General features: G+C 46.9%; 1 protein-coding gene across 1 annotated transcript; it reads right to left on the reverse strand.

The window, feature by feature from the left end:
• Positions 1–353: 353 nt before the first annotated feature.
• SLC38A7 (solute carrier family 38 member 7) lies at positions 354–9,453 on the reverse strand. The gene is made up of 11 exons (XM_040329292.1): positions 9,335–9,453; positions 7,446–7,713; positions 7,148–7,346; positions 6,623–6,764; positions 5,962–6,057; positions 5,340–5,397; positions 5,145–5,259; positions 3,952–4,099; positions 2,732–2,931; positions 1,788–1,842; positions 354–798 (listed from the first exon to the last, which is right to left on the reverse strand). The coding sequence occupies exons 2-11, from the start codon at positions 7,674–7,676 to the stop codon at positions 696–698; spliced, it is 1,347 nt and encodes a 448-aa protein (XP_040185226.1). The 5' UTR covers positions 7,677–7,713; positions 9,335–9,453; the 3' UTR covers positions 354–695.
• Between the last annotated feature and the right edge of the window lie 15,451 nt (positions 9,454–24,904).

A 24,904-nucleotide genomic window follows, 5' to 3' on the forward strand; every position in this document is an offset into this window, starting at 1 on the left:
AAATGTGCAATACCATCAATAATAATAATAAAAAAAAATGAATTCTATTGTTAGAGTTGCATTAAAAAAATGAAACAATGGAAGCCTAAATCTAACGCACGGCCTGCATTCCACAGTGGTCTTCATTCAGTGGATCTCCCTGAAGGTGAGGCTCTAAGGCCGCCATGTTCCAGGGCAATGATAGATCTCGCTGATCTACAACTTAATGAAGGAGCAAGTGCCCTTAGATCTCTGTGGCCCAGATGAGGGTGAATCACATTCCAGGGCACCGGCTAACCTTGGCGATCTACAAATGAATGACCATGTAGTGTTCTTTAAGTCTTGGATGATGAGTGACTCATGTTCCAGGGTAATGGCTGCCCTCAATGACCTACAGATTGATGACGACAGTGCAGTGGCCCTAGATCTCCATGTCCTGGATATGGGTGAATTGTTTTTCAGTATGGGGAGGATTCATTATACGGCACATACTGCCTGTGACCACACCTCCCTCTCCACTTACTGTTCAGTTCTTACTGGATGTAGAGCTTGCAATGTGCCCACAGTATTGGATTGGAAATTAAGCGTTGGAGATGGGCAGTGGCTATGTATTGGAGGGGGGTACGAGCAGCGAGAGGGAATGACAGAGGATTCGATGATCTGCAGTACATGAGCAGCGATAAGGAATGTGATATTCAAGTTGTTTCTTGCAGATTTCAGCCCATCAGGTCCACAAAGATGGCCTTTGTAGTGGTTTGTCCAAAGATGAATGCTCCAAGTGTTACCATGGCAACACCATAAGAGATCATAGCCCACCAGCTAAAAGAGTAAGGGACACAGTTAGCTGAGACAGTCCTGGTCTATGAGCCTATCTACATACAGTGCTGTGACCTAGTACACATCAAGAACTCACCCCAATGCAAAATTTACCCCCTTCTTCATACTGTCCGCCTGTCAACTAGTATGTGCCCCAAACACACAATATTCCCTGGTACCCACCCTGTGCCGGCCGTACACACACAGCCGGTTCCTTCCCAAACTCACTACGCCCTGTCAACCTCTGGGTAACCCATACACAATTGTCCCTGGCAGCACCCAGCCTGCATTCTATACACACTACCCTGTCACCCAGCCTGTGCCCCAAATACTGTCCCTGGCACACATACACTGTCCCCGGCACCCACCTTGTGGAGCACACAACCATCCTCCCTGGCACCCACCCTGTGGAGCACATGCACACAGCCCCTGATACCAAGTCTGTACCCCAAACAGCATCCCTGACACCCATCCTGTGGAGCACACAACCATCATCCCTGGAACCCATCCTGTGAAGCACACAGTCCCTGACACTTAGCCTGTGCCTTAAACATGGTCCCTCACACCTACCCTGTGGAACACAAAAGCATCATCCCTGGCACCCATCCTGTGGAGCACACCCGCACATGTATACTTCTTGGCACCCACCCTGTGGTGGCGCACGCACACACACACAGTCATCGCCACCAAGCCTGTACCCCAAACACTGTCCCTGACACCCACCCTGTGGAGCACACAAGCTTCATCCCTGGCACCCACCCTGTGGAGCACACACAGTCCCTGGCACCCAGCGTGTGCCCCAAACCCTGTCCTTATCACACTTTCTGTGTAGCACACACACAATTGTCCTTGCAAACACACTGCCCCATACACACGCACACTGCCCCATACACACGCACACACCCCCTTACACTGCCCCACCATCCATCTTCCACCTTGTACTGTTAGTTATTGATAATTGATTGGATATTGTACGAACGATTCATCCTTACGTTTTGCTCTTTTGCTCCTGAATCTCAGAAAGTTTCAGATTGATGAGACACAGACCTGTTCAAAAGACAAAAGATTTTCATCAGAATTAGGAAATCCGCCTGATTCAACCCAGTTCACAACAGAGGCATAACACAGGACATGGGGGGGGGGGGGGGGAGGGGTGACATTGTAGATGAATTTGTACAGAGCTCCCAAACTGCATACGAAAGACCAAGAAGCCACCGAAAGGAGTAAACCATCAGCTTCAGCTTCTATATTAGAGGTAGAATCTACTTTTGGCGTTTAGGGGTTTTCGTCCGATAGGCAAAAGCTTAACAAAGTGGAAGAAGTGCAAAGTTGCGGAGCAACCCAACACCCCCCCCCCCCCCCAAAAAAAAAAAAAAGATGCTATTGCTGGTACGGAGCTGTAAAGACGCCCCTACGTTACTCTTCTCAGCAGCTCCCGATTTAACGTGAAGACTGCGGTTGGAAAGTTTTCTGCGCACACACATCCCTGCCACTGACCATAGAGGAATAAAGGGTCATCACCCTGATATATACATACACCACTCCTCCAGAATTTCTGTGAGTGCAATATTGAGTTTATTTATTTACAGGTCAACCTGATTTAATACTCAAGGTGATTGCTCCTCTTTCTCTTTATTATGCAGCGTTTGATACAGCTTTGTGGGAGGATGAAATGGAGACAATTTTGATAAAATAGCAACAAGTAAACACTGGCAATGGTTACATTTCTATTTTTAGTATGCCAACAGATGCCATGTATGCACACGTTAAATTACAAATCTACCACACATTCCATCAATGATGGAGTCACAGCAGAAACATGAATGATGTTGCTATGAGTTACCCCCCTCTTCACAACACCCTGCAACAGAATATGTGAGCCCCCAATACCCCCCCCCCCCCCCCCCTCCAACCAGTCCCACAATGTACATCTAACCTGGAAATACAAAAATGAAGCAGGCTGCCAGTCCTCCGACCAGGGAGATGACTCTGCCTATATCCGGGATGAAGAGCGCTAGCAGCAACGTCAGCACAAACCAGATTAGTGTCTGCAGGATTCGTCTGCGCCGCTCTCGCCGTGGCTCCTCCCCTGCTTCCTGAGCGGTAAATCTCAGCCAGAGGCCCTCCAACACCGCCCTGAGAACAGAAAATGCCAATATCAAAACAGGTCACATGATAGTACACACCCCTTTCCCCATCTAGCCAAACAAAACCTTGTTATGGTCTCTGGCTCCGTATTGATCTACAGAAGGCCTCCATCCTATCATCCTTCTTCCAGGATCCTGCTCTCATGACTGGTCTAAAACCTTGCCTGGGAAAACGCAGCCAGTGTCTTCCCAGTTTCCAGTGACATCTGAGCACACAGTTTTGTTTTTTGTTTCCTGGTTCAAATGCAGTTTCACCTCTTCCCTCACTGAACGTGAATCGGCATCCTCACTTCTGTCCAGTAAGGTGATCCAGGGAGTAGCAGAGTGATGCACAAAAGAACAGAGGTAGATTCTCAGACTGGCTGGACAAAATGGGGGAGAAATAAAGCTTCTCGTCCCGGAAATTGTTGTTATGCCTGTCATAGATGGTTCAGGAGCCGGCTGAGACTCGAACCATGTATGGGCAGGCTGGATTTAACCAAATTGATCAACTTGGGTACAACCAGCCTATTGGATTGCACATGCAGTTCTTGCTAGCAGCTGTTATAGGCTTAGCAGAAGGAATTCCCTCATCAACTTGGACTGTGTTTCAGTTTGGTCTATGGCCGGCCTTAGTGGCATGCACCACATTAATAAAGCAGACGGGGGCGGGCAGCATGTCTTTAAACTGGTAACAAAGGGGGCTGCTCTGTTTTCTCAGTTTAGAAGACTGGTGCAGGTTTTATGCCTGTGGCACTCTGTTAATTGCCCCCCACCCTGTATAATCTATTGACTTATCTATATATTTACCACCATTGTGTACCCAGCTGTTTTACTGGAGCTTTCCTTTATTTACAGGCTAGTCAGTCCATCCCTACATGGCGCTGTCAGTACAGTGTTTGCCTGCCATGTGAACAAGCAACTACCTCTATATAGCAACAAAAAAAGTACGGTAATTGTGAAAGAGACTGTACATGAACATTGGGATCCAGTAAAGATGACATGGCAAAAAGCAACAGATGGAACTGACCGGCCACAGTAGTGAAGAATCGGGTAGGAGGTGATCACGCAGACGATGATGAACGCACGGGCCACAGCCACTGGAATGTCGTTAGATGGGAAGGAGAGAAGGACATCCTGGTCCACACCAGAGCCAAACAGCAGGTACCCGCACACCCCTAGATGTGACAATGAAGGGGCAAGACATGGTTACATCATATGGGAAAGGAGCTCATAATACACAAAAAGACCGCAGAAGATTTTCACTATGGCCGGACAAAGCCATTTAACACAGATATTAAACTAATTAGAACTTAATTTGAAGGTTATTGTGTTTGGCCGCAGAGCTCCTGTTATGTGGAGTCTATAAGACCCTACAGGGACTCTACCCAGCCCAAAAAAGACTCCTCCCCACAAACCACAAGAAAAAGAAAGAAAGGGCACACTGACCTAGTAAATTATCCTAAAACCATAATTTTATTAGTAAAACGTGGTATTATACTCACAAAATCACAATGGAGTTAAAGCTCATCATATGGTATGGCATTGTTTAGTCCATAGTGCATCAAAATCTTGGGTAGGAGGTGAAGACCCAATAGGCCAACATGTTTCGAGATTAAAACATCTTTAAAAAGTTTTTGGCTCTGAGAAAGAGGTTTAACCTCAAAACATATTAGCCCATTGTGTCTTCACCTCCTACCCAAGATTTTGATGCACTATGGACTGAACGATGCCGTACCATGTGATGAGCTTTAATTCCATTGTTATTTTGTGAGTATAATACTAAGCACTTTTTAACAATAAAAATTATGGTTTTAGGATAATGCACTAGGTCGATGGGCCTTTTCTTTTTCTTGTGGTTCTAGAATACCAGACTACCCCAGTCTTTAGAGGGCAGAAAGATGTGGCTTATCCTTGTTGAACCAAGATGAAGATTTAGTACATTCATCCTGAGCAGGCTCACTCCCAAGCGCAGGAGAATTTGTGTTTGTGACCATTTGTTCTCCCTCACAAAGTAAGATCCTAAAATGTGATTGGCTGCAGAGTTCCTGTTATGTAGAGCCTAGGAGGCCTCTGCTGGCCAACATTAGGCTCCTACCTCACATAAGAACAACTAATGATGTGATTGGTTATAGAGTTCCTGTTATGTGGAGTCTACAAGACCCTAGGAGAACTCTACCTGGCCCACATCATATGTATAGCATGAAGAATGTCCCAGCTTACCTGTCCCTGTATAGACACACAAGGCAATAAACATGGCGATGGTCACTATAATCCCCCAGCGTCGCATATCCTGCTGCTGCATACTGCCATAGACGGGGACGCTACTGACATGGCACTGTGGACACAGTGGGAAGAAGGTGAGGATGACTACACACAGGTAATTACTGGACAGACACCAAAATAATATCTGCTCACCTGATATCCAAAACAGATGGTGGGGACAGCATTGAAGACTGCAATCCAGGAGGAGGCCCTGAAGAAACAAGAGGAATGTCAGCAACAAAAGACATGCAGACAGCAGGAAGATCAGACGCAGCATAAGAAACATAGAGCCAGTGGGAGGACAAGACACAAGGGGAGATAAGGGGAGAGAAGTGGAGTAAACAAACTGAAGCAGGGGGAAGGACAAGACACAGGGGAAAAGACATGGAGGCAGAGGACAGGGCAGAGGGGAGAAAAGCCGAGACGGGGAGGACAAGATCATGGGAGGAGACACAGAGGCAGCAGGAGGACAGGGCAGAGGGGAGAAAAGCTGAGACGGGGAGGACAAGATCATGGGAGGAGACACAGAGGCAGCAGGAGGACAGGACAGAGGGGAGAAAAGCTGAGTTGGGGGTGGACAAGATCATGGGAGGAGACACGGAGGCAGCGGGAGGACAGGACAGAAGGGAGGAAAGATGAGACAGGGGGAGGACAAGACAGAAGAAGGAAAGCTGAGACAGGGGGAGGACAAGACAGAAGGGAAGAGAAGCCAGGGCAGAGGGAGGACAAGACACAGATGTGGGGGCACAGGAAAGAGGAGATGTGGGAGCAGTACCTGGATGGAATATATGCCGGGATCTGCTCATGTGGCTGGGCGCAGCGGAAGATAACAATAAATGTCACATAACATGTCCCGAGAACACTGAGTGAGCTGTAAAAGACAGGAGACTGTCAGAGATGTAACAGGAACTCAACACAAAAGACAGAAAACTGAGAATACCCCCCACAGGGGCAGCTGATCACTGTGTGCCAATTTAATTAACTGCTTTACCATGTCCTTCTGTGCCTATGAGGGGGTACCCACCATCCCTATGCTGAGTTCCTGGATCTATACCCCTGCTGTGCCCATTATGAGGAATTCACACCATCCCTATGCTGAGTTCCTGGATCTATACCCCTGCTGTGCCCATTATGAGGAGTTTCCACCATGCCTATGCTGAGTTCCTGGGTCTGTACCCATGCTGTGCCCATTATGAGGGATTCCCACCCGCCCCAAGTGAGTTCCTGGGTCTGTACCACTGTTGTGCCCATTATGAGGAGTTCCCACCATCCCTACGCTGAGTTCCTGGGTCTGTACCACCGTTGTGCCCATTATGAGGAGTTCCCATCATCCCTACGCTGAGTTCCTGGGTCTGTAACACCGTTGTGCCCATTATGAGGAGTTTCCACCATGACATTATAATAAAAACTCATAAATACGGACATGGCTGACTCACCTTGCATACTTTTGTACACTGATCTCACGTGGCAGAGACAGCGGCAGAACAAATAAAATTCCTGTGATGGTGATTGTGAACTTCCTGTCAGCATACCAGGGAACACTGCCCTCCGCCAGGGAGGGCATTATGGCTCCGATAACTGCGCACAAACAGCAGAGATAGGGCAGAGTAAGTCAAGCACAGACAGAACACAGATGATATTCTAGACCAGTGATGGTCAACCTTGGCACCCCAGGTGTTTTGGAACTACATTTCCCATGATGCTGCACTAAACTGCAGAGTGCATGAGCATCATGGGAAATGTAGTTCCAAAACATCTGGGTTGCCAAGGTTCGCCATCACTGTTCTAGACTGACGTTCCTGTACAGGATGGCAGTCAGTCCCCGTAGGAAGGGAACCCTAATGGGACCACTGACTGGCAGCTGCTCCGTTAGGAGGAAACATCATCACCCACATACAAAACACAAACACTGACACAACCGGCGGCATCACTCCAGTACCACGTTGGCAAAAGGGACTCACGTTTGTCGAGTTGGTCAGCAATAATGATGAAGAAGGCGATGCATGTCCCGAAAGTGTAAACGGCGATGAGGACCTCACACAGCACACCAGTAAGCCGGCCGCAGATCCCACGTACCACCTCCTGGTACGTCCGCTCGCTGCAGGCGTCCGCGCAGTGTGCCAGGATCACCAGACCACTGATGATGAAGAGCAGCAACACCTTGAGGGGGGATAGACAACACGCATTGTCGTGAGGTGCAAACAGATAATGATGTAACACGGCAAGGGGAGGGGAGATCCTGTGGTGGAGCGCACTTACCAGCTGCAGCACGATACCAGCCGTAACTCCTCCCGCTGCGCTGAAGGCAGCTGGGAAATTCAGCAGACCGGCTCCCAGGGCGGCGTTCACCACAATGAAGACGGCTCCGATGGCGGACGTCCCTCCGGCCAGGCGTCGGGTCTCCGGGACGATGGGGCTCTGCAGGAGGCGAGCCCGCTCCCCGGCGTCCCACGAGTAGTCGTCATTGATGGCCACATTCCCCAGGGACATTGTACTCGGGAAGAGGGAGACACCATCCGTGTGTGTGCTGAAAGAGAGAGAGAGAGAGAGAGAGTCACATGACTGGGCGGGGTCACATGACCAGAGCACACAACAACCTCTTCCTGAATGAAATCTGCTGAGCCAGCACTACAGGAGTCACCTCTTCCCCTTCTCTGACACACATTCCTCCGACATCAGGATTTAACCCCCTTCCTGACTAGATCACTTTTTACAATTTGCCCCTGTGTCGCTTTAATACCCCTCCTCTCCAACATCAGGAAAACTGGACCAGGGGCCTGGAGGAGAGGGAGATACTCCACGATGACATGATACCCCCCTAGTCCAATATTATGAGGGGAGGAGGGGTGATATAAGGGGAAGGAAGGGTACTACAAGGTATATCATGGGGGGGGGGGGGGAGAAAGGGGTATTATAGGGAGGAGGACAGATATTACGAAATGCCATGGGGAAGGGATGGGGGTATTAGAGAGAGAGAGGAGGGGTATTTTGAGGGGGGGTGAATGGTTATATAAGAGGGGAGGGGGGTTATAGGAAGGAGGAGATATTACAGAAAAAAGAAAAGCATAATATGGAGAGAGGAGGGGTACTATATGGGGGGGGGGGGGTACATTTTAACGATAGAATGCATTCTATGAGTAGAGCAGGGGTATTATGGAAGGCAGGAGGGGGGATTATAGCAGGAGGGGTATAATAGGGGAGTAGAGGTATAGAGAGGAGTATTATGAGGGGTACGATAAGGGGGGGGGGGGGGGTATTATGAGGGGAGGAAGGGTATTATGAAGGGAGAAGGGGTATTAGGAGTATTATGAGAGTAGAAGGGTATAATGGGAGGAGTAGGGATATTATGAGGGGAAGAATAGTATAATGAGAAGGAGTTATATGAGGGGTAACATGAGAGGAGTCGAGGTACAATGATGCAAGGAAGGGTATTATGAAGGGAGAAGGGGTACAATTTCAGGGGATGGGTATTATGAGAGGGGGAGGGGTATTACGAGTATTATGAGAGGGGGAGGGGTATTACAAGTATTATGAGGGGAGGAAGGGTATAAGAAGTATTATGAGAGGGGGAGGGGTATTATGAGAGCGGGAGGGGTATTATGTGAGGTGGAGGGGTATTGAGTATTATTATTGAGTATTATGGGAGGGGTATTGGGATTATGGGAGGGAGGAGGGGTATTGGGAGTATTATGAGGGGTATTAGAAGTATTATGAGAGGGGGAGTGGTATTATGAGAATGAGAGGGGTATTAGGAGTATTATGGGAGGGAGGAGGAGTATTGGGAGTATTGAGGGGTATTAGAAGTATTATGAGAGGGGGAGGGGTATTATGAGAATGAGAGGGGTATTATGAGTATTATGGGAGGGAGGAGGGGTATTGGCAGTATTATGAGGGGTATTAGAAGTATTATGAGAGGGGGAGGGGTATTATGAGAGGGGTATTGGGAGTATTATGAGGGGAGGAGGGGTATTAGGAGGAATATTATGAGGGGATGAGGATTATTATATATAGAATTGTTTTTACAATTGGGGAGGGGTAATTAAAAGGAGGAGAAATAACGGGGGAGGGACGAGGTGTATTATGGAGGGGGTACATTGCATGGAGGAGGGGTAGTAATTTGGGTCGGGGTTATATTCGGCTTCCCTCACCTGACCAACCGCTCCTTGCCCGCCACGTGACCGTCCACCTTCTATCACATGACCACCGAAAGGTTTGCCGGTGTAGTGTCACATTCTGCTGCCTATCGTAGAATGCTGCGGCAGTCACGTGGCGGCCAATTGCGCATGCGCAGTTGTCCGCCACGTGACTTCCGCAGCGTTCTAAGATAGGCAGCAGAATGTGACACTACATAGGCAGCAGAATGTGACAATACACCTGGGATGAGAATCCTCGGATCGGTGTGTTATCGCGGCGTCTCCTCCCCTATCCGATCACCGGAATTCACACGAGACTCTCATTCTCCATAATGTTGGTCTTCAAGAAAATGGCGGCTAAAGACCCAGAATTCCCGGCGCCTCTTCCCTGAATTCCCTGCTGTGTGGAGACGCAGTAAGATGTGGAGTCACCTGAGCTACAGGAAGATGTAATTGTACTGTGTGTCCCCCCCAATAGTCTGATCCCTGTGTGTCCCCCCAATCCCCACCCCCCATAGTGTGATCTGTGTGTCCCCCATAGTCTGATCCCTGTGTGTCCCCCCAATCCCATAGTGTGATCTGTGTGACCCCCCCATAGTCTGATCCCTGTGTGTCCCCCATAGTCTGATCCCTGTGTGTCCCCCAATCCCCACCCCCCCCATAGTCTGATCCCGGTGTGTCCCCCAATCTCCCCCATAGTCTGATCCCTGTGTGTCCCCCAATCCCCATCCCCCATAGTGTGATCTGTGTGTCCCCCATTCCTCCCCATAGTCTGATCCCTGTGTGTCCCCCAATCCCCATCCCATAGTGTGATCTGTGTGTCCCCCCATTCCGCCCCATAGTCTGATCCCTGTGTGTCCCCCATAGTCTGATTCATGTGTGTCCCCCAACCCCCCCCCCCCATAGTCTGATTCCTGTGTATCCCCCCCCCCCCATAGTCTGATTCCTGTGTGTCCCCCAATCCCCCCCCATAGTCTGATCCCTGTGTGTCCCCCAATCCCCCCCATAGTCTGATCCCTGTGTGTCCCCCAATCCCCATCCCCCCCATAGTCTGATCCCTGTATGTCCCCCATCCCCCCCCATAGTCTGATCCCTGTGTGTCCCCCAATTCCCCCCATAGTGTGATCTGTGTGTCCCCCATAGTCTGATCACTGTGTGTCCCCCAATCCCCATCCCCCCCCCATAGTCTGATCCCTGTGTGTCCCCCATAGTGTGATCTGTGTGTCCCCCATTCCCCCCCCATAATCTGATCCCTGTGTCCCCCATAGTAAGATTCACACCGGTAAAAAAACGTACCAGTGCGCAGAGTGTGGCAAAACGCTTATCCGGAAGCTGGACCTCATCATCCACGAGAGAACCCACACCGGGGAAAAACCCTTTACATGTTGTGAGTGTGGGAAACGTTTTGTGTGCAACTCCCATCTGGCCTCCCATCAGAGGGTGCACAGAGATCGCAGCAGCCTGACCTGCCCCATGTGCGGCAAATGTCTGAGAAGTGAGCCTCTGCTACGGGAACATACCAAAGCCTGTCCCATGATGATCCCAAATCCCCTCCCCAGAGGAGCACCCAAGGCAAATTATTTCCCATAAGACACCACTGGACCCCCACCAATCAATGACTGCCCCATGATGATCCCAACTTCCCTCCCCAGAGGAGCACCCAAGGCAAATTATTTCCCATAAGACACCACTGGACCCCCCACCAATCAATGACTGCCCCATGATGATCCCAACTTCCCTCCCCAGAGGAGCACCCAAGGCAAATTATTTCCCATAAGACACCACTGGACCCCCACCAATCAATGACTGCCCCATGATGATCCCAACTTCCCTCCCCAGAGGAGCACCCAAGGCAAATTATTTCCCATAAGACACCACTGGACCCCCCACCAATCAATGACTGCCCCATGATGCCACCCAAGACTTATTCCAAGGGCAATTATTTCCTATAAGACCACCACTGGACTCCCACCAATCAATGACTGCGCTGCTTGGACTGCCCTATGATGATCCCCAATCCCCTCCCCAGAGGAGCACCCAAGGCAAATTATTTCCTATAAGACACCACTGGACCCCCCACCAATCAATGACTGCCCCATGATGCCACCCAAGACTTATTCCAAGGGCAATTATTTCCTATAAGACCACCACTGGACTCCCACCAATCAATGACTGCGCTTCTTGGATTGCCCTCGGTGATCTAGTTGAGCATTCACAAACTTGAACCCTCAGTAGGTCTCAGTGGCTGGAGCCTTTCAGAAGATCACAAGTATATTAAAGCGGAGCTCCACCCAAAAAAAGGGGATGCTCCCATTATGTAGTTCCTCCACCCCCTCCGGTGCCACATTTGGCACCTTTCGGGAGGGGGGGGGGAACCTATTTGTACCTGTCCCCACTTCCGGAAGACCTGACTGAAGTGAGGTCCCCTGGAAGTTAGTTCCACCTCCTCCTTCCCCCGCACCGCCGGTCCATTCACAAAGTGCAGCGCACTTCACGCATGCGCAGTATGGAGCTGGCCGTAAAGCCGCTTCACTGCTGGTTTCCCTTACAGGCAGTTGTGGCGGTACCCAAGAACCAATGGGAATGTGGCCTGGGGTGCCGATATGACGGGATCAGCAGCTCCGGGATTTGTGGCTGCTGACTTTTCATTTTTTTTTTTTCGTGTGGGGGGTGTGACTCTTTAAAATGCCATTAAACCCGAAATCCAACATTATATTGCAGCTCACAAATTCTTCGGTGTGACGGCTGCATTCGTTTTCTTTCTTTGGCTTTCTGTTTTCTTAACCACTTGGTTACTGGCCCATAGTCAAAAGACGTCCTGTTTTTAAAGATGGATATCTCAGTAACGGCAGCAGCTGCTGCCACAACTGAGGTATCCATCTTTAGTGCCGACGGTCCTGTACACGATAACGGCGGTCTCCGCGGCGAATTCTCCGCGAGATCGCCGTTATCGGTGGTGGGAGAGGGCCCCTCCCGCCGCTGTCCCGCGCCCTCCGCCGCTTACCGGAGCTGGCGGAGGGGACAGCGACCATCCGGCAGCTGAGCGGGGACGAGACTGAAGGAAAAATCTCCTTCGCCCGTCCCCCATAGCTCTGCTGGGCGGAAGTGACGTCAAAACGTCAGTCCCGCCCAGCCTCTTAAAGAGACATTTTTTTTTTTTTGTCATTTGAAAAAATGACATTTCCAAATTTTTTTTTTTTTTTTTGCATTTAAGCCCAAATATGAGATCTGAGGTCTTTTTGACCCCAGATCTCATATTTAAGAGGACCTGTCATGCTTTTTTCTATTACAAGGGATGTTTACATTCCTTGTAATAGGAATAAAAGTGATTTTTTTTTTATTTCAGTGTTAAAAATTGTAAAATAACAAAAAATAAATGCGAAAAGCAAAAAAAAAATTTTTTAAAGCGCCCCGACGAGCTCGCGCGTAGAAGCGAACGTATACGCGAGTAGCGCCGACATATGAAAACGGTATTCAAACCACACAAGTGAGGTATCGCCGCGATCGTTAGAGCGAGAGCAATAATTCTAGCCTTAGGCCTACTCTGTAACTCAAAAAATGCAACCTGTAGAATTTTTTAAACGTCGCCTATCAAGATTTTTAAGGGTAAAAGTTTGACGCCATGCCACGAGCGGGCGCAATTTTTAAGCGTGACATGTTGGGTATCATTTTACTCGGCGTAACATTATCTTTCACAATATATAAAAAAATTGGGCCAAATTTATTGTTGTGTTATTTTTTAATTTAAAAAGTGAATTTTTTCAAAAAAAAGTGCGCTTGTAAGACCGCTGCGCAAATACGGTGTGACAAAAAGTATTGCAATGACTGCCATTTTATTCTCTAGGGTGTTAGAAAAAAATATATATATAATGTTTGGGGGTTTTAAGTAATATTCTAGCAAAAAAAAACTGTTTTAGTCTCGTAAACACTGAATCTGAAAAACAGGCTCGGTAACGAAGTGGTTAACCAGATGAAAAAGTAATGCAGCTGCCGCCTCTAATTGAGGGGGGAAACCATCTAATGGAGGGGGCACTTCATGGAGGGGCGTCCACCTAATGAATTGGGACCGTCTAATGAAGGGGGATCACGGTGCGGCAGACACAAGATTGGGGGATTTTCTTCCATTTTTTTTTTTTTATCCGTTTTTTTTCCTTCCATTGAATAAGGGGAGATCAGGATATGTGGAGATCGACATGGAGATCGGAATGAAAGATTAGAACTCTGATGTGAAAAGGAAACGTCTTCAGTGCGAGAAAAGGACGACTTCTATTATTTATACCAATAAAGTTACAATTGAACCCTCCAGAGGCGTCATCTATTCAATGTTTATTCCATTCCTCTATTGGGGGGCACAGAGAGGGGTATCATTGGGGTTCTGCTGTGACCCGGGTTACACCCCACAGTCCGGGTGATCATCAATGGAGGCCCCGTGTGGTTTTTTTTGTGGTATTTCCTGCCGGTCATGTGACTGCAATCCCTCTAAGGCAGGGGTCTCAAACTCAAATTACCTGAGGGCCACAAGACAAGTTTTCATATGCCATGGGGGGCCGCATGCAAACTTTCAAACTTCAAAAACAACAGTACTGGTGTCAGCGAGCGCATTATTACCCCCAGCACTGGTGTAAGTCAGGGTGCTCATATATCAGGACCGCGCTCATATATCAAGACCGCACTCGTATATCAAGACCGCGCTCGTATATCAAGACATGCTCGTATATCAAGACCGCGCTCGTATATCAAAGCATGCTCGTATATCAAGACCGCGCTCGTATATCAAAGCATGCGCGTATATCAAGACCGCGCTCGTATATCAAAACATGCTCGTATATCAAAACATGCTCGTATATCAAAACATGCTCGTATATCAAGACCGCGCTCGTATATCAAAACATGCTCGTATATCAAGACCGCGCTCGTATATCAAAACATGCTCGTATATCAAGACCGCGCTCGTATATCAAAACATGCTCGTATATCAAGATCGCGCTCGTATATCAAGACCGCACTCGTATATCAAAACATGCTCGTATATCAAGACCGCGCTCGTATATCAAGACATGCTCGTATATCAAGACCGCGCTCGTATATCAAGACAGCGCTCAGTGCTCACCTCCAAATGTGTATAGCAGTGGTCTCAAAGTACTGGCCCGCGGGCCATTTGCGGCCCGTAGACCAGTTATAAATGGCCCCCAGGCAGGGCAGAAGTGGGGGAGCAAAAAAATTTTTTTTTTTTGTGAGCTGGCGCTATTTGGTGGTGAGCCGTTGGTATTACAAGTTATTACCACCAGATGTGAGCTGGCGCCATCTGGTGGTGGCCGTTGGTATTACAAGTTAAGCATTACAAGTTAAACAGCAATTCTAATGTCATTTTTCACTATTTTCACTGCCATCTTCTTCCCTCTAATTAGAACCCCCAAACATTATATATATTTTTTATCCTAACACCTTAGAGAATAAAATGGCGATCGTTGCAATACTTTCTGTTACGCCGTATTTGCGCAGCGGTCTTACAAGCGTACTTTTTTTGGAAAAAAATACACTTTTTTAAATTAAAAAATAAGACAACAGTAAAGTTTGACAAATTTGCTTGGAATCTAGGAGCCAGCTAAAAAAGTTAGGAGCCAGAAAACGCACCCCGTCCCGACGAGCTCACGCGCAGAAGCGAACACATACGTGAGCAGCGCCCGCATATGTAAACGGTGTTCAAACCACACATGTGAGGTATCGCCGCGATTGGTAGAGCGAGAGCAATAATTCTAGCCCTAGACCTCCTCTGTAACTCAAAACATGCAACCTGTAGATTTTTTTAAACGTCGCCTATGAAGATTTTAAGGGGTAAAAAAGTTTGTCGGCATTCCACAAGCGGGCACAATTTTGAAGCGTGACATGTTGGGGATGAATTTACTCGGCGTAACATTATCTTTCATTATATTTAGAAAAATGGGGATAACTTTACTGTTGTCTTATTTTTTAATTTAAAAAAGTGTATTTTTTTCCAAAAAAAGTACGCTTGTAAGACCGCTGCGCAAATACGGCGTAACAGAAAGTATTGCAACGATCGCCATTTTATTCTCTAAGGTGTTAGGATAAAAAATATATATAATGTTTGGGGGTTCTAATTAGAGGGAAGAAGATGGCAGTGAAAATAGTGAAAAATGACATTAGAATTGCTGTTTAACTTGTAATGCTTAACTTGTAATACCAACGGCTCACCACCAAATAGCGCCAGCTCACAAAAAAAATATTTTTTTTGCTCCCCCACTTCTGCCCTGCCTGGGGGCCATTTATAACTGGTCTACGGGCCGCAAATGGCCCGCGGGCCGGTACTTTGAGACCACTGCTATACACATTTGGAGGTGAGCACTGAGCGCTGTCTTGATATACGAGCGCGGTCTTGATATACGAGCATGTCTTGATAGACGCGCGCGGTCTTGATATACGAGCATGTCTTGATATACGAGCGCGGTCTTGATATACGAGCATTTTTGATAAACGAGCGTGGTCTTGATATACGAGCATGTCTTGATATACGAGCGCGGTCTTGATATAAGAGCATGTCTTGATAGATGAGCTCGGTCTTGATATACGAGCATGTTTTGATATACGAGCGCGGTTTTGATATACGAGCATGTTTTGATATACGAGTGTGGTCTTGATATACGAGCATGTTTTGATATACGAGCGCGGTCTTGATATACGAGCATGTCTTGATATACGAGCGCGGTCTTGATATACGAGCATGTTTTGTTATACGAGCGCGGTCTTGATATACGAGCGCGGTCTTGATATACGAGCATGTTTTGATATACGAGCGCGGTCTTGATATACGAGCATGTCTTGATATACGAGCGCGGTCTTGATACACGAGCATGTCTTGATATACGAGCATGTTTTGATATACGAGCGCGGTCTTGATATACGAGCATGTTTTGATATACGAGCGCGGTCTTGATATACGAGCATTTGTTGTTATACGAGCGCGGTCTTGATATACGAGCATGTCTTGATATACGAGCATGTCTTGATATACGAGCATGTCTTGATATACGAGCATGTTTTGATATACGAGCATGTTTTTATATACGAGCGCGGTCTTGATATACGAGCGCGGTCTTGATATACGAGCAAGTCTTAATATACGAGCATGTTTTGATATATACGAGCACGGTCTTGATATACGAGCATGTCTTGATATACGAGCATGTTTTGATATACGGGCGCGGTCTTGATATACGAGCATGTTTTGATATACGAGCGCGGTCTTGATATACGAGCGCGGTCTTGATATACGAACATGTTTTGATATACGAGCATGTTTTGATATACGAGCGCGGTCTTGATATACGAGCATTTTTTGATATACGAGCATGTTTTGATATACGAGCGTGTCTTGATATACGAAAATGTTTTGATATACGAGCGCGGTCTTGATATACGAGCATGCTTTGATATACGAGCGCGGTCTTGATATACGAGCATGTCTTGATATACGAGCGCGGTCTTGATATACGAGCATGTTTTGATATACGAGCGTGGTCTAGATATACGAGCGCGGTCTTGATATACGAACATGTCTTGATACACGAGCATGGTCTTGATATACGAGCATGTCTTTATATACGAGCATGTCTTGATATACGAGCGCGGTCTTGATATACGACCATGTCTTGATATACGCGTGCGGTCTTGATATACGAGCATGTTTTGATATACGAGTGCGGTCTTGTTATACGAGCGCGATCTTGATATACGAGCATGTTTTGATATACGAGCGCGGTCTTCATATACGAGCATGTCTTGATATACGAGCGCGGTCTTGATATACGAGCGCGGTCTTTATATACGAGCGCGGTCTTGATATACGAACATGATATCAAGACCGCGCTCGTATGAGCGCGGTCTTGATATACGAGCATGCTTTGATATACAAGTATGTTTTGATATACGAGCATGTATTTATACGAGCGCGGTCTTGATATTCGAGTATGTTTTGATATACGAGCGCGGTCTTGATATACGAGCATGTCTTGATATACGAGAGCGGTCTTGATATACGAGTGCGGTCTTGATATATGAGCGCGGTCCTGATATATGAGCATGTTTTGATATACGAGCGCGGTCTTGATATACGAGCATGTTTCGATTATACGAGCATGTCTTGATATACGAGCGCGGTCTTGATATATGAGCATGTTTTGCTATACGAGCGCGGTCTTGATATACGAGCATGTTTTGATATACAAGCATGTTTTGATATACGCGCATGTTTTGATATACGAGCGCGGTCTTGATATAAGAGCATGCTTTGATATACAAGTATGCTTTGATATACGAGCATGTTTTGTACAGGTGTATGCGAGCGCATTATTACCCCCAGCACTGGTGTAAGTCAGGGTTTGACAAATTTGCTTGGAATCTAGGAGCCAGCTAAAAAAGTTAGGAGCCAGAAAACGCACCCCGTCCCGACGAGCTCGCGCGCAGAAGCGAACACATACGTGAGCAGCGCCCGCATATGTAAACGGTGTTCAAACCACACATGTGAGGTATCGCCGCGATTGGTAGAGCGAGAGCAATAATTCTAGCCCTAGACCTCCTCTGTAACTCAAAACATGCAACCTGTAGATTTTTTTAAACGTCGCCTATGAAGATTTTAAGGGGTAAAAAAGTTTGTCGGCATTCCACAAGCGGGCGCAATTTTGAAGCGTGACATGTTGGGGATGAATTTACTCGGCGTAACATTATCTTTCATTATATTTAGAAAAATGGGGATAACTTTACTGTTGTCTTATTTTTTAATTTAAAAAAGTGTATTTTTTTCCAAAAAAAGTACGCTTGTAAGACCGCTGCGCAAATACGGCGTAACAGAAAGTATTGCAACGATCGCCATTTTATTCTCTAAGGTGTTAGGATAAAAAATATATATAATGTTTGGGGGTTCTAATTAGAGGGAAGAAGATGGCAGTGAAAATAGTGAAAAATGACATTAGAATTGCTGTTTAACTTGTAATGCTTAACTTGTAATACCAACGGCCACCAAAAAAAATATTTTTTTTGCTCCCCCACTTCTGCCCTGCCTGGGGGCCATTTATAACTGGTCTACGGGCCGCAAATGGCCCGCGGGCCGGTACTTTGAGACCACTGCTATACACATTTGGAGGTGAGCACTGAGCGCTGTCTTGATATACGAGCGCGGTCTTGATATACGAGCATGTCTTGATATACGAGCGCGGTCTTGATATACGAGCATGTTTTGATATACGAGTGCGGTCTTGTTATACGAGCGCGATCTTGATATACGAGCGCGGTCTTGATATACGAGCATGTTTTGATATACGAGCATGTCTTTATATACGAGCATGTTTTGATATACGAGTGCGGTCTTGTTATACGAGCGCGATCTTGATATACGAGCATGTTTTGATATACGAGTGCGGTCTTGTTATACGAGCGCGATCTTGATATACGAGCGCGGTCTTGATATACGAGCATGTTTTGATATACGAGCATGTCTTTATATACGAGCATGTTTTGATATACGAGTGCGGTCTTGTTATACGAGCGCGATCTTGATATACGAGCGCGGTCTTGATATACGAGCATGTTTTGATATACGAGCGCGGTCTTGATATACGAGCATGTTTTGATATAGGAGCGCGGTCTTGATATACGAGCATGTTTTGATATACGAGCATGTCATTATATACGAGCATGTTTTGATATATGAGCGCGGTCTTGATATACGAGCATGTTTTGATATACGAGCATGTTTTGATATACGAGCATGCTTTGATATACGAGCATGCTTTGATATACGAGCGCGGTCTTGATATACGAGCATGTTTTGATATACGAGCATGTCTTGATATACGAGTGCGGTCTTGATATACGAGCATGTCTTGATATACGAGCGCGGTCTTGATATACGAGCACGTTTTGATATACGGGCGCGGTCTTGATATACGAGCATGTTTTGATATACGAGCATGTCTTGATATACGAGCATGTCCTTATATACGAGCATGTTTTGATATACGAGCATGCTTTGATATACGAGCGCGGTCTTGATATACGAGCATGTTTTGATATACGAGCGCGGTCTTGACATACGAGCATGTTTTGATATACGAGCATGTCTTTATATACGAGCAAGTTTTGATATATGAGCGCGGTCTTGATATACGAGCATGTTTTGATATACGAGCATGCTTTGAAATACGAGCGCGGTCTTGATATACGAGCATGTCTTGATATACGAGCGCGGTCTTGATATACGAGCACGTTTTGATATACGAGCGCGGTCATGATATACGAGCATGTTTTGATATACGAGCATGTCTTGATATACGAGCGCGGTCTTGATACACGAGCATGTCTTGATATACGAGCGCGGTCTTGATATACGAGCGCGGTCTTGATATACGAGCATGTTTTGATATACGAGCGCGGTCTTGATATACGAGCATGTTTTGATATACGAGCGCGGTCTTGATATACGAGAATGTCTTGATATACGAGCGCGGTCTTGATATATGAGCGCGGTCCTGATATATGAGCATGTTTTGATATACGAGCGCGGTCTTGATATACGAGCATGTTTCGATTATACGAGCGTGGTCTTGATATACGAGCGCGGTCTTGATATACGAGCATGTTTTGATATACAAGCATGTTTTGATATACGCGCATGTTTTGATATACGAGCGCGGTCTTGATATAAGAGCATGCTTTGATATACAAGTATGCTTTGATATACGAGCATGTTTTGTACAGGTGTATGCGAGCGCATTATTACCCCCAGCACTGGTGTAAGTCAGGGTTTGACAAATTTGCTTGGAATCTAGGAGCCAGCTAAAAAAGTTAGGAGCCAGAAAACGCACCCCGTCCCGACGAGCTCGCGCGCAGAAGCGAACACATACGTGAGCAGCGCCCGCATATGTAAACGGTGTTCAAACCACACATGTGAGGTATCGCCGCGATTGGTAGAGCGAGAGCAATAATTCTAGCCCTAGACCTCCTCTGTAACTCAAAACATGCAACCTGTAGATTTTTTTAAACGTCGCCTATGAAGATTTTAAGGGGTAAAAAAGTTTGTCGGCATTCCACAAGCGGGTGCAATTTTGAAGCGTGACATGTTGGGGATGAATTTACTCGGCGTAACATTATCTTTCATAATATTTAGAAAAATGGGGATAACTTTACTGTTGTCTTATTTTTTAATTTAAAAAAGTGTAAAGTGTAAAAAAAGTACGCTTGTAAGACCGCTGCGCAAATACGGCGTAACAGAAAGTATTGCAACGATCGCCATTTTATTCTCTAAGGTGTTAGGATAAAAAATATATATAATGTTTGGGGGTTCTAATTAGAGGGAAGAAGATGGCAGTGAAAATAGTGAAAAATGACATTAGAATTGCTGTTTAACTTGTAATGCTTAACTTGTAATACCAACGGCGCCAGCTCACATCTGGTGGTAATAACTTGTAATACCAACGGCTCACCACCAAATAGCGCCAGCTCACAAAAAAAAAATATTTGTTTTGCTCCCCCACTTCTGCCCTGCCTGGGGGCCATTTATAACTGGTCTACGGGCCGCAAATGGCCCGCGGGCCGGTATTTTGAGACCACTGCTCTAAGGGAAGCTGGTAGGCGTGTCTAGAATTGACACCCTGCTCCTCTGTAGCCAATTGGTGTGAACAGGATGGGAGGAGCCGATCACATTCACCTATCAGAGATCTTTCATCAATGTGTATCCAATTCTAAACCCCGCCCCCGAGGTGATTAAATCCCACCAATAGAAAGCTTTGTGATAAAATGATGAGATCATAAAGTGTTATTGTCCTTCAAAGGTGACAGCGCTGGGAGCTGCGAATTGTCCTGGGCAGGAAGGGGGAAGTGCCTAATATTGATGGAGGAGTATCTGATATTAAAGGGGGGTCCCCAATATTGAAGGAGGGTCCCTGATATTGAAGGGGGAGTGTCTGATATGTAAGGGGGAGTGTCTGATATTGATGGGGGTCCCTGATATGAAAGGGGAGTGTCTAATATTGATGGGGGGGTCCCCAATATTGAAGGGGGAGTGTAATAGTGATGGGGATCCCTGATATTGAAGGGGGAGTGTCTGATATTGATGGGGATACCTAATATTGATGGGGGAGTGTCTGATATTGATGGGGGAGTGTCTAATATTGAAGGGGATTCCTAATATTGAAGGGGGAGTGTCTGGTATTGATGGGGATCCCTAATATTGAAGGGGGAGTGTCTGATATTGAAGGGGGAGTGTCTAATATTGATAGGGGTCCCCAATATTGAAGGGGGAGTGTGATATTGATGGGGATCGCTGATATTGATGGGGGAGTGTCTAATATTGAAGGGTGAGTGTAATATTATATATACATACACTCCATACACATAAATAGAAAGGTTTTAGTATCACAATAATAATGCCCTCCCCCCATCTACTTACATTAGATCAGTTGTAGTTTGAAAAAAAAAACAAAAAACGTTGAATTCTGTTGCCGTGACGACTTCCAATTTCAGAAGGCTCCTCCCCATCACAGGTCAGTGCTGTGCCAAGTAAACAACTCCTCCCCCCATCACCTATAACCTACCATCCCTCCACAACGCCTCCACCTGCAGAGGGCGTTGGCGGCTCATTTCGAAGGTCTCGGGACGCTCTTTCACGCGATATAAATATGTTGGGGTAATAAACATTCTCTTCCCAGATATCACCCCCTGTGTTTAGGGGTGGAACCCCCTTTCTGGGCACTGCACACAGCTTAGACCCTGAGTGCAGAGCAGCAGTTGGTTTCCATGAAGACTGTGTGATGTCACAGTAGGAGACCCCGGGGGAGGGTATATAAGGCAGAGCTCAGGGAAACTCAGTAATTTCACTGTAGACAGTTGAAGAGAGAAGACGTGTTGCAGAGAAGTTCCTGTGATATTAGAGAGAGAGAAAACTACAGAGAGACATTTTTACTGAGAAGACGAATTCTTCTTATTATTCTAAAATTCAAAGCATCGCAATGCATGCTTACAATCTGAGATCGGTGGATGACGTCCTGAAGAACGCCTTCCCCCGCATTGAAGAGTATCCCGGATTTGGGAATCTGGTGTCCACCGTTCTCCTCCAACTAGAAACCACCGCCGGAGGAAACGCTGACATGAGGGCGGAGATCCAACAGCTGAGGAATGTAAGACTCCTCCCACTTCTCGCATTTAAAAGCTCTATTTTATTTTCTAGAAAATCACTGTGCCCACTCCTCACTGTGCCCATGCCTCACTGTGCCCATGACTAGACTGACGTTTAACATGGGAGTCTATGGAAGGGGTGCCCGGCTTTGAAAAATCGGTGGGGACCTACGACCGGCCATTACCGGGTCCCCAAAGTCACCAGAGAAATTACCATTTAACATGGGAGTCTATGGAAGGGGTGCCCGGATTTGAAAAATCGGTGCTCCCCGGCCATAGGTCCCCCGGACAAGAAACTTTGCACACTTATAGAGAAGAAATGGGACTAAATGTGTGCCAAGTTCTGGGTCAAGGGGGACCTACGACCGGCCATTACCAGGTCCCCAAAGTCACCAGAGAAATTACCATTTAACATGGGAGTCTATGGAAGGGGAACCCGGATTTGAAAAATCGGTGCTCCCCGGTTGTAGGTTGCCCGGACAAAAAACTTTGCACACTTATAAAGGAAGAGTGGGGGTACATGTGTGCCAAGTACTGGGTCAAGGGGACATACGACCGGCCATTACCGGGTCCCCAAAGTCACCAGAGAAATGACCATTTAATTTAACATGGGAATCTATGGAAGTGGTGCCCGGATTTGAAAAATTGGTGCTCCCCGGCCATAGGTCCCCCGGACAAGAAACTTTGCACACTTATAAAGGAAGAGTGGGGGTACATGTGTGCCAAGTTCTGTGTCAAGGGGACCTACAACCGGCCATTACCGGGTCACCGGAGAAATGACCGTTTAACATGGGAGTCTATGGAAAAGGTGCCCGGCTTTGAAAAATTGGTGGTTGGTCCCCTAGACAACAAACTTTGGACACTTGTAGAGGAGAAATTGGGCTACATGTGTGCCAAGTTCTGGGTCTAGGGAACCTACGACCGGCCATTACTGGGTCCCCAAAGTCACCGGAGAAATTACCACTGTAATATGGGGGTGTTTGACTCAAGTGATAAATGCGCTTCCGTAGATTTAAATTGGTTGTAAACCCACTTTTTCACTTTTACCTACAGGTAAGCCTATAACAAGGCTTACCTGTAGGTATAAAGAATATCTCCTAAACCTGTACGGTTTAGGACATATTCCCCTCGCAATGCGGGCGGCGCATGCCTAGGGGGGAATCCACGGCGCAAGGACCGGCATCCGCCGGACCCTGCCGATTTTAAATCTCGCGCACGCGCGGGAGTGACGTCATCGCCGCTCCAGCCAATCACATCGCTGGAGCGGCGATACCTGGAAGACACGCCGGAGCAAGATGACATCCTGCTCGGCGTGGACCAGGTAAGTGGTGTTCACCTCGTTCCGAGGTAAGTATTTCATAATCGACTAGTATGCGGTGCATACTAGCCGATTATGCCTTTTGCCTTGCAGGTTTGAAAAAAAAAAAAAAAAGTTTATGCGGTTTACAACCGCTTTAAGCGTCAAATATGCAAATGACCTAGATACGCCGATTCAGAAATGTACTTGCGCCCGTCGGATTTAGCTACTCCGTTTACGTAAGGCGTCGGTCCGGCGTAAGTTTACCCCCTCAAAAATTGGTGGACAACAAACTTTGGACACTTGTAGAGGAGAAATTGGGCTACATGTGTGCCAAGTTCTGGGTCTAGGGAACCTACGACCGGCCATTACTGGGTCCCCAAAAATCACCAGAGAAATTACCATTTAACATGGGAGTCTATGGAAGGGGTGCTCGGCTTTGGAAAATCGGTGCTACCCGGTCGTAGGTCCCCTAGACAACAAACTTTGCACACTTGTAGAGGAGGAAAGGGGCTACATGTGTGCCAAGTTCTGGATCTAGGGAACCTATGACTGGCCGGTATCGGGTCCCCAAAATCACCGGAGAAATTACCATTTAACATGGGCGTCTATGGAAGGGGTGCCCGGCTTTGAAAAATCGGTGCCCCCCAGACAAGAAACTTTGCACACTTGTAGAGGAAGATTGGGGCTACATGTGTGCCAAATACCGGGTCCCCAAATTCCAGGAGATCAGGCGCAAAAAGGTGATTTGAGTATAAGCCGAGGGGGGCATTTTCAGAACCCAAAAAATGTGCTGAAAAACTTGGCTTATACTCGAGTATATACGGTAGTTCTGATTCCCAGCTCTCCAGAAGGCGGGGTATCCCAATTCCCGGGGGGGTTGGAATCTTGTAAATATTAGATATCCCATGCCCATTTATCCCTCCTTGGTCTATAGGTTTTTCCCATGGGCTAAGTTCTTTAATAGGGCGCAGGGGTTTTGGGAGGGTATTTACGAAGTGCTGAAGTTGTCTATATCTCCAGTCATCCCAGGGTGACCCTCCATATTTCTCCCGTAGTTCAGCTAAGGTACAGAGCACATTCCCTTTCAGTACATTTTTTAT

The sequence above is a fragment of the Rana temporaria genome, chromosome 11 (assembly GCF_905171775.1).
Source record: "Rana temporaria chromosome 11, aRanTem1.1, whole genome shotgun sequence".
Classification (NCBI taxonomy): domain Eukaryota; kingdom Metazoa; phylum Chordata; class Amphibia; order Anura; family Ranidae; genus Rana; species Rana temporaria.

Bases quoted from the DNA above. Each gene is read 5' to 3' on its own strand.
- SLC38A7 (XM_040329292.1), bottom strand. From the start codon at position 7,676: ATGTCCCTGGGGAATGTGGCCATCAATGACGACTACTCGTGGGACGCC. The intron at 7,347-7,445 runs GTAAGTGCGCTC...TCCCCCCTCAAG, and splicing joins CTGGTATCGTGCTGCAGCTG to GTGTTGCTGCTCTTCATCAT. The intron at 6,765-7,147 runs GTGAGTCCCTTT...GTTTGTGCGCAG, and splicing joins TGCTGACCAACTCGACAAAC to TTATCGGAGCCATAATGCCC.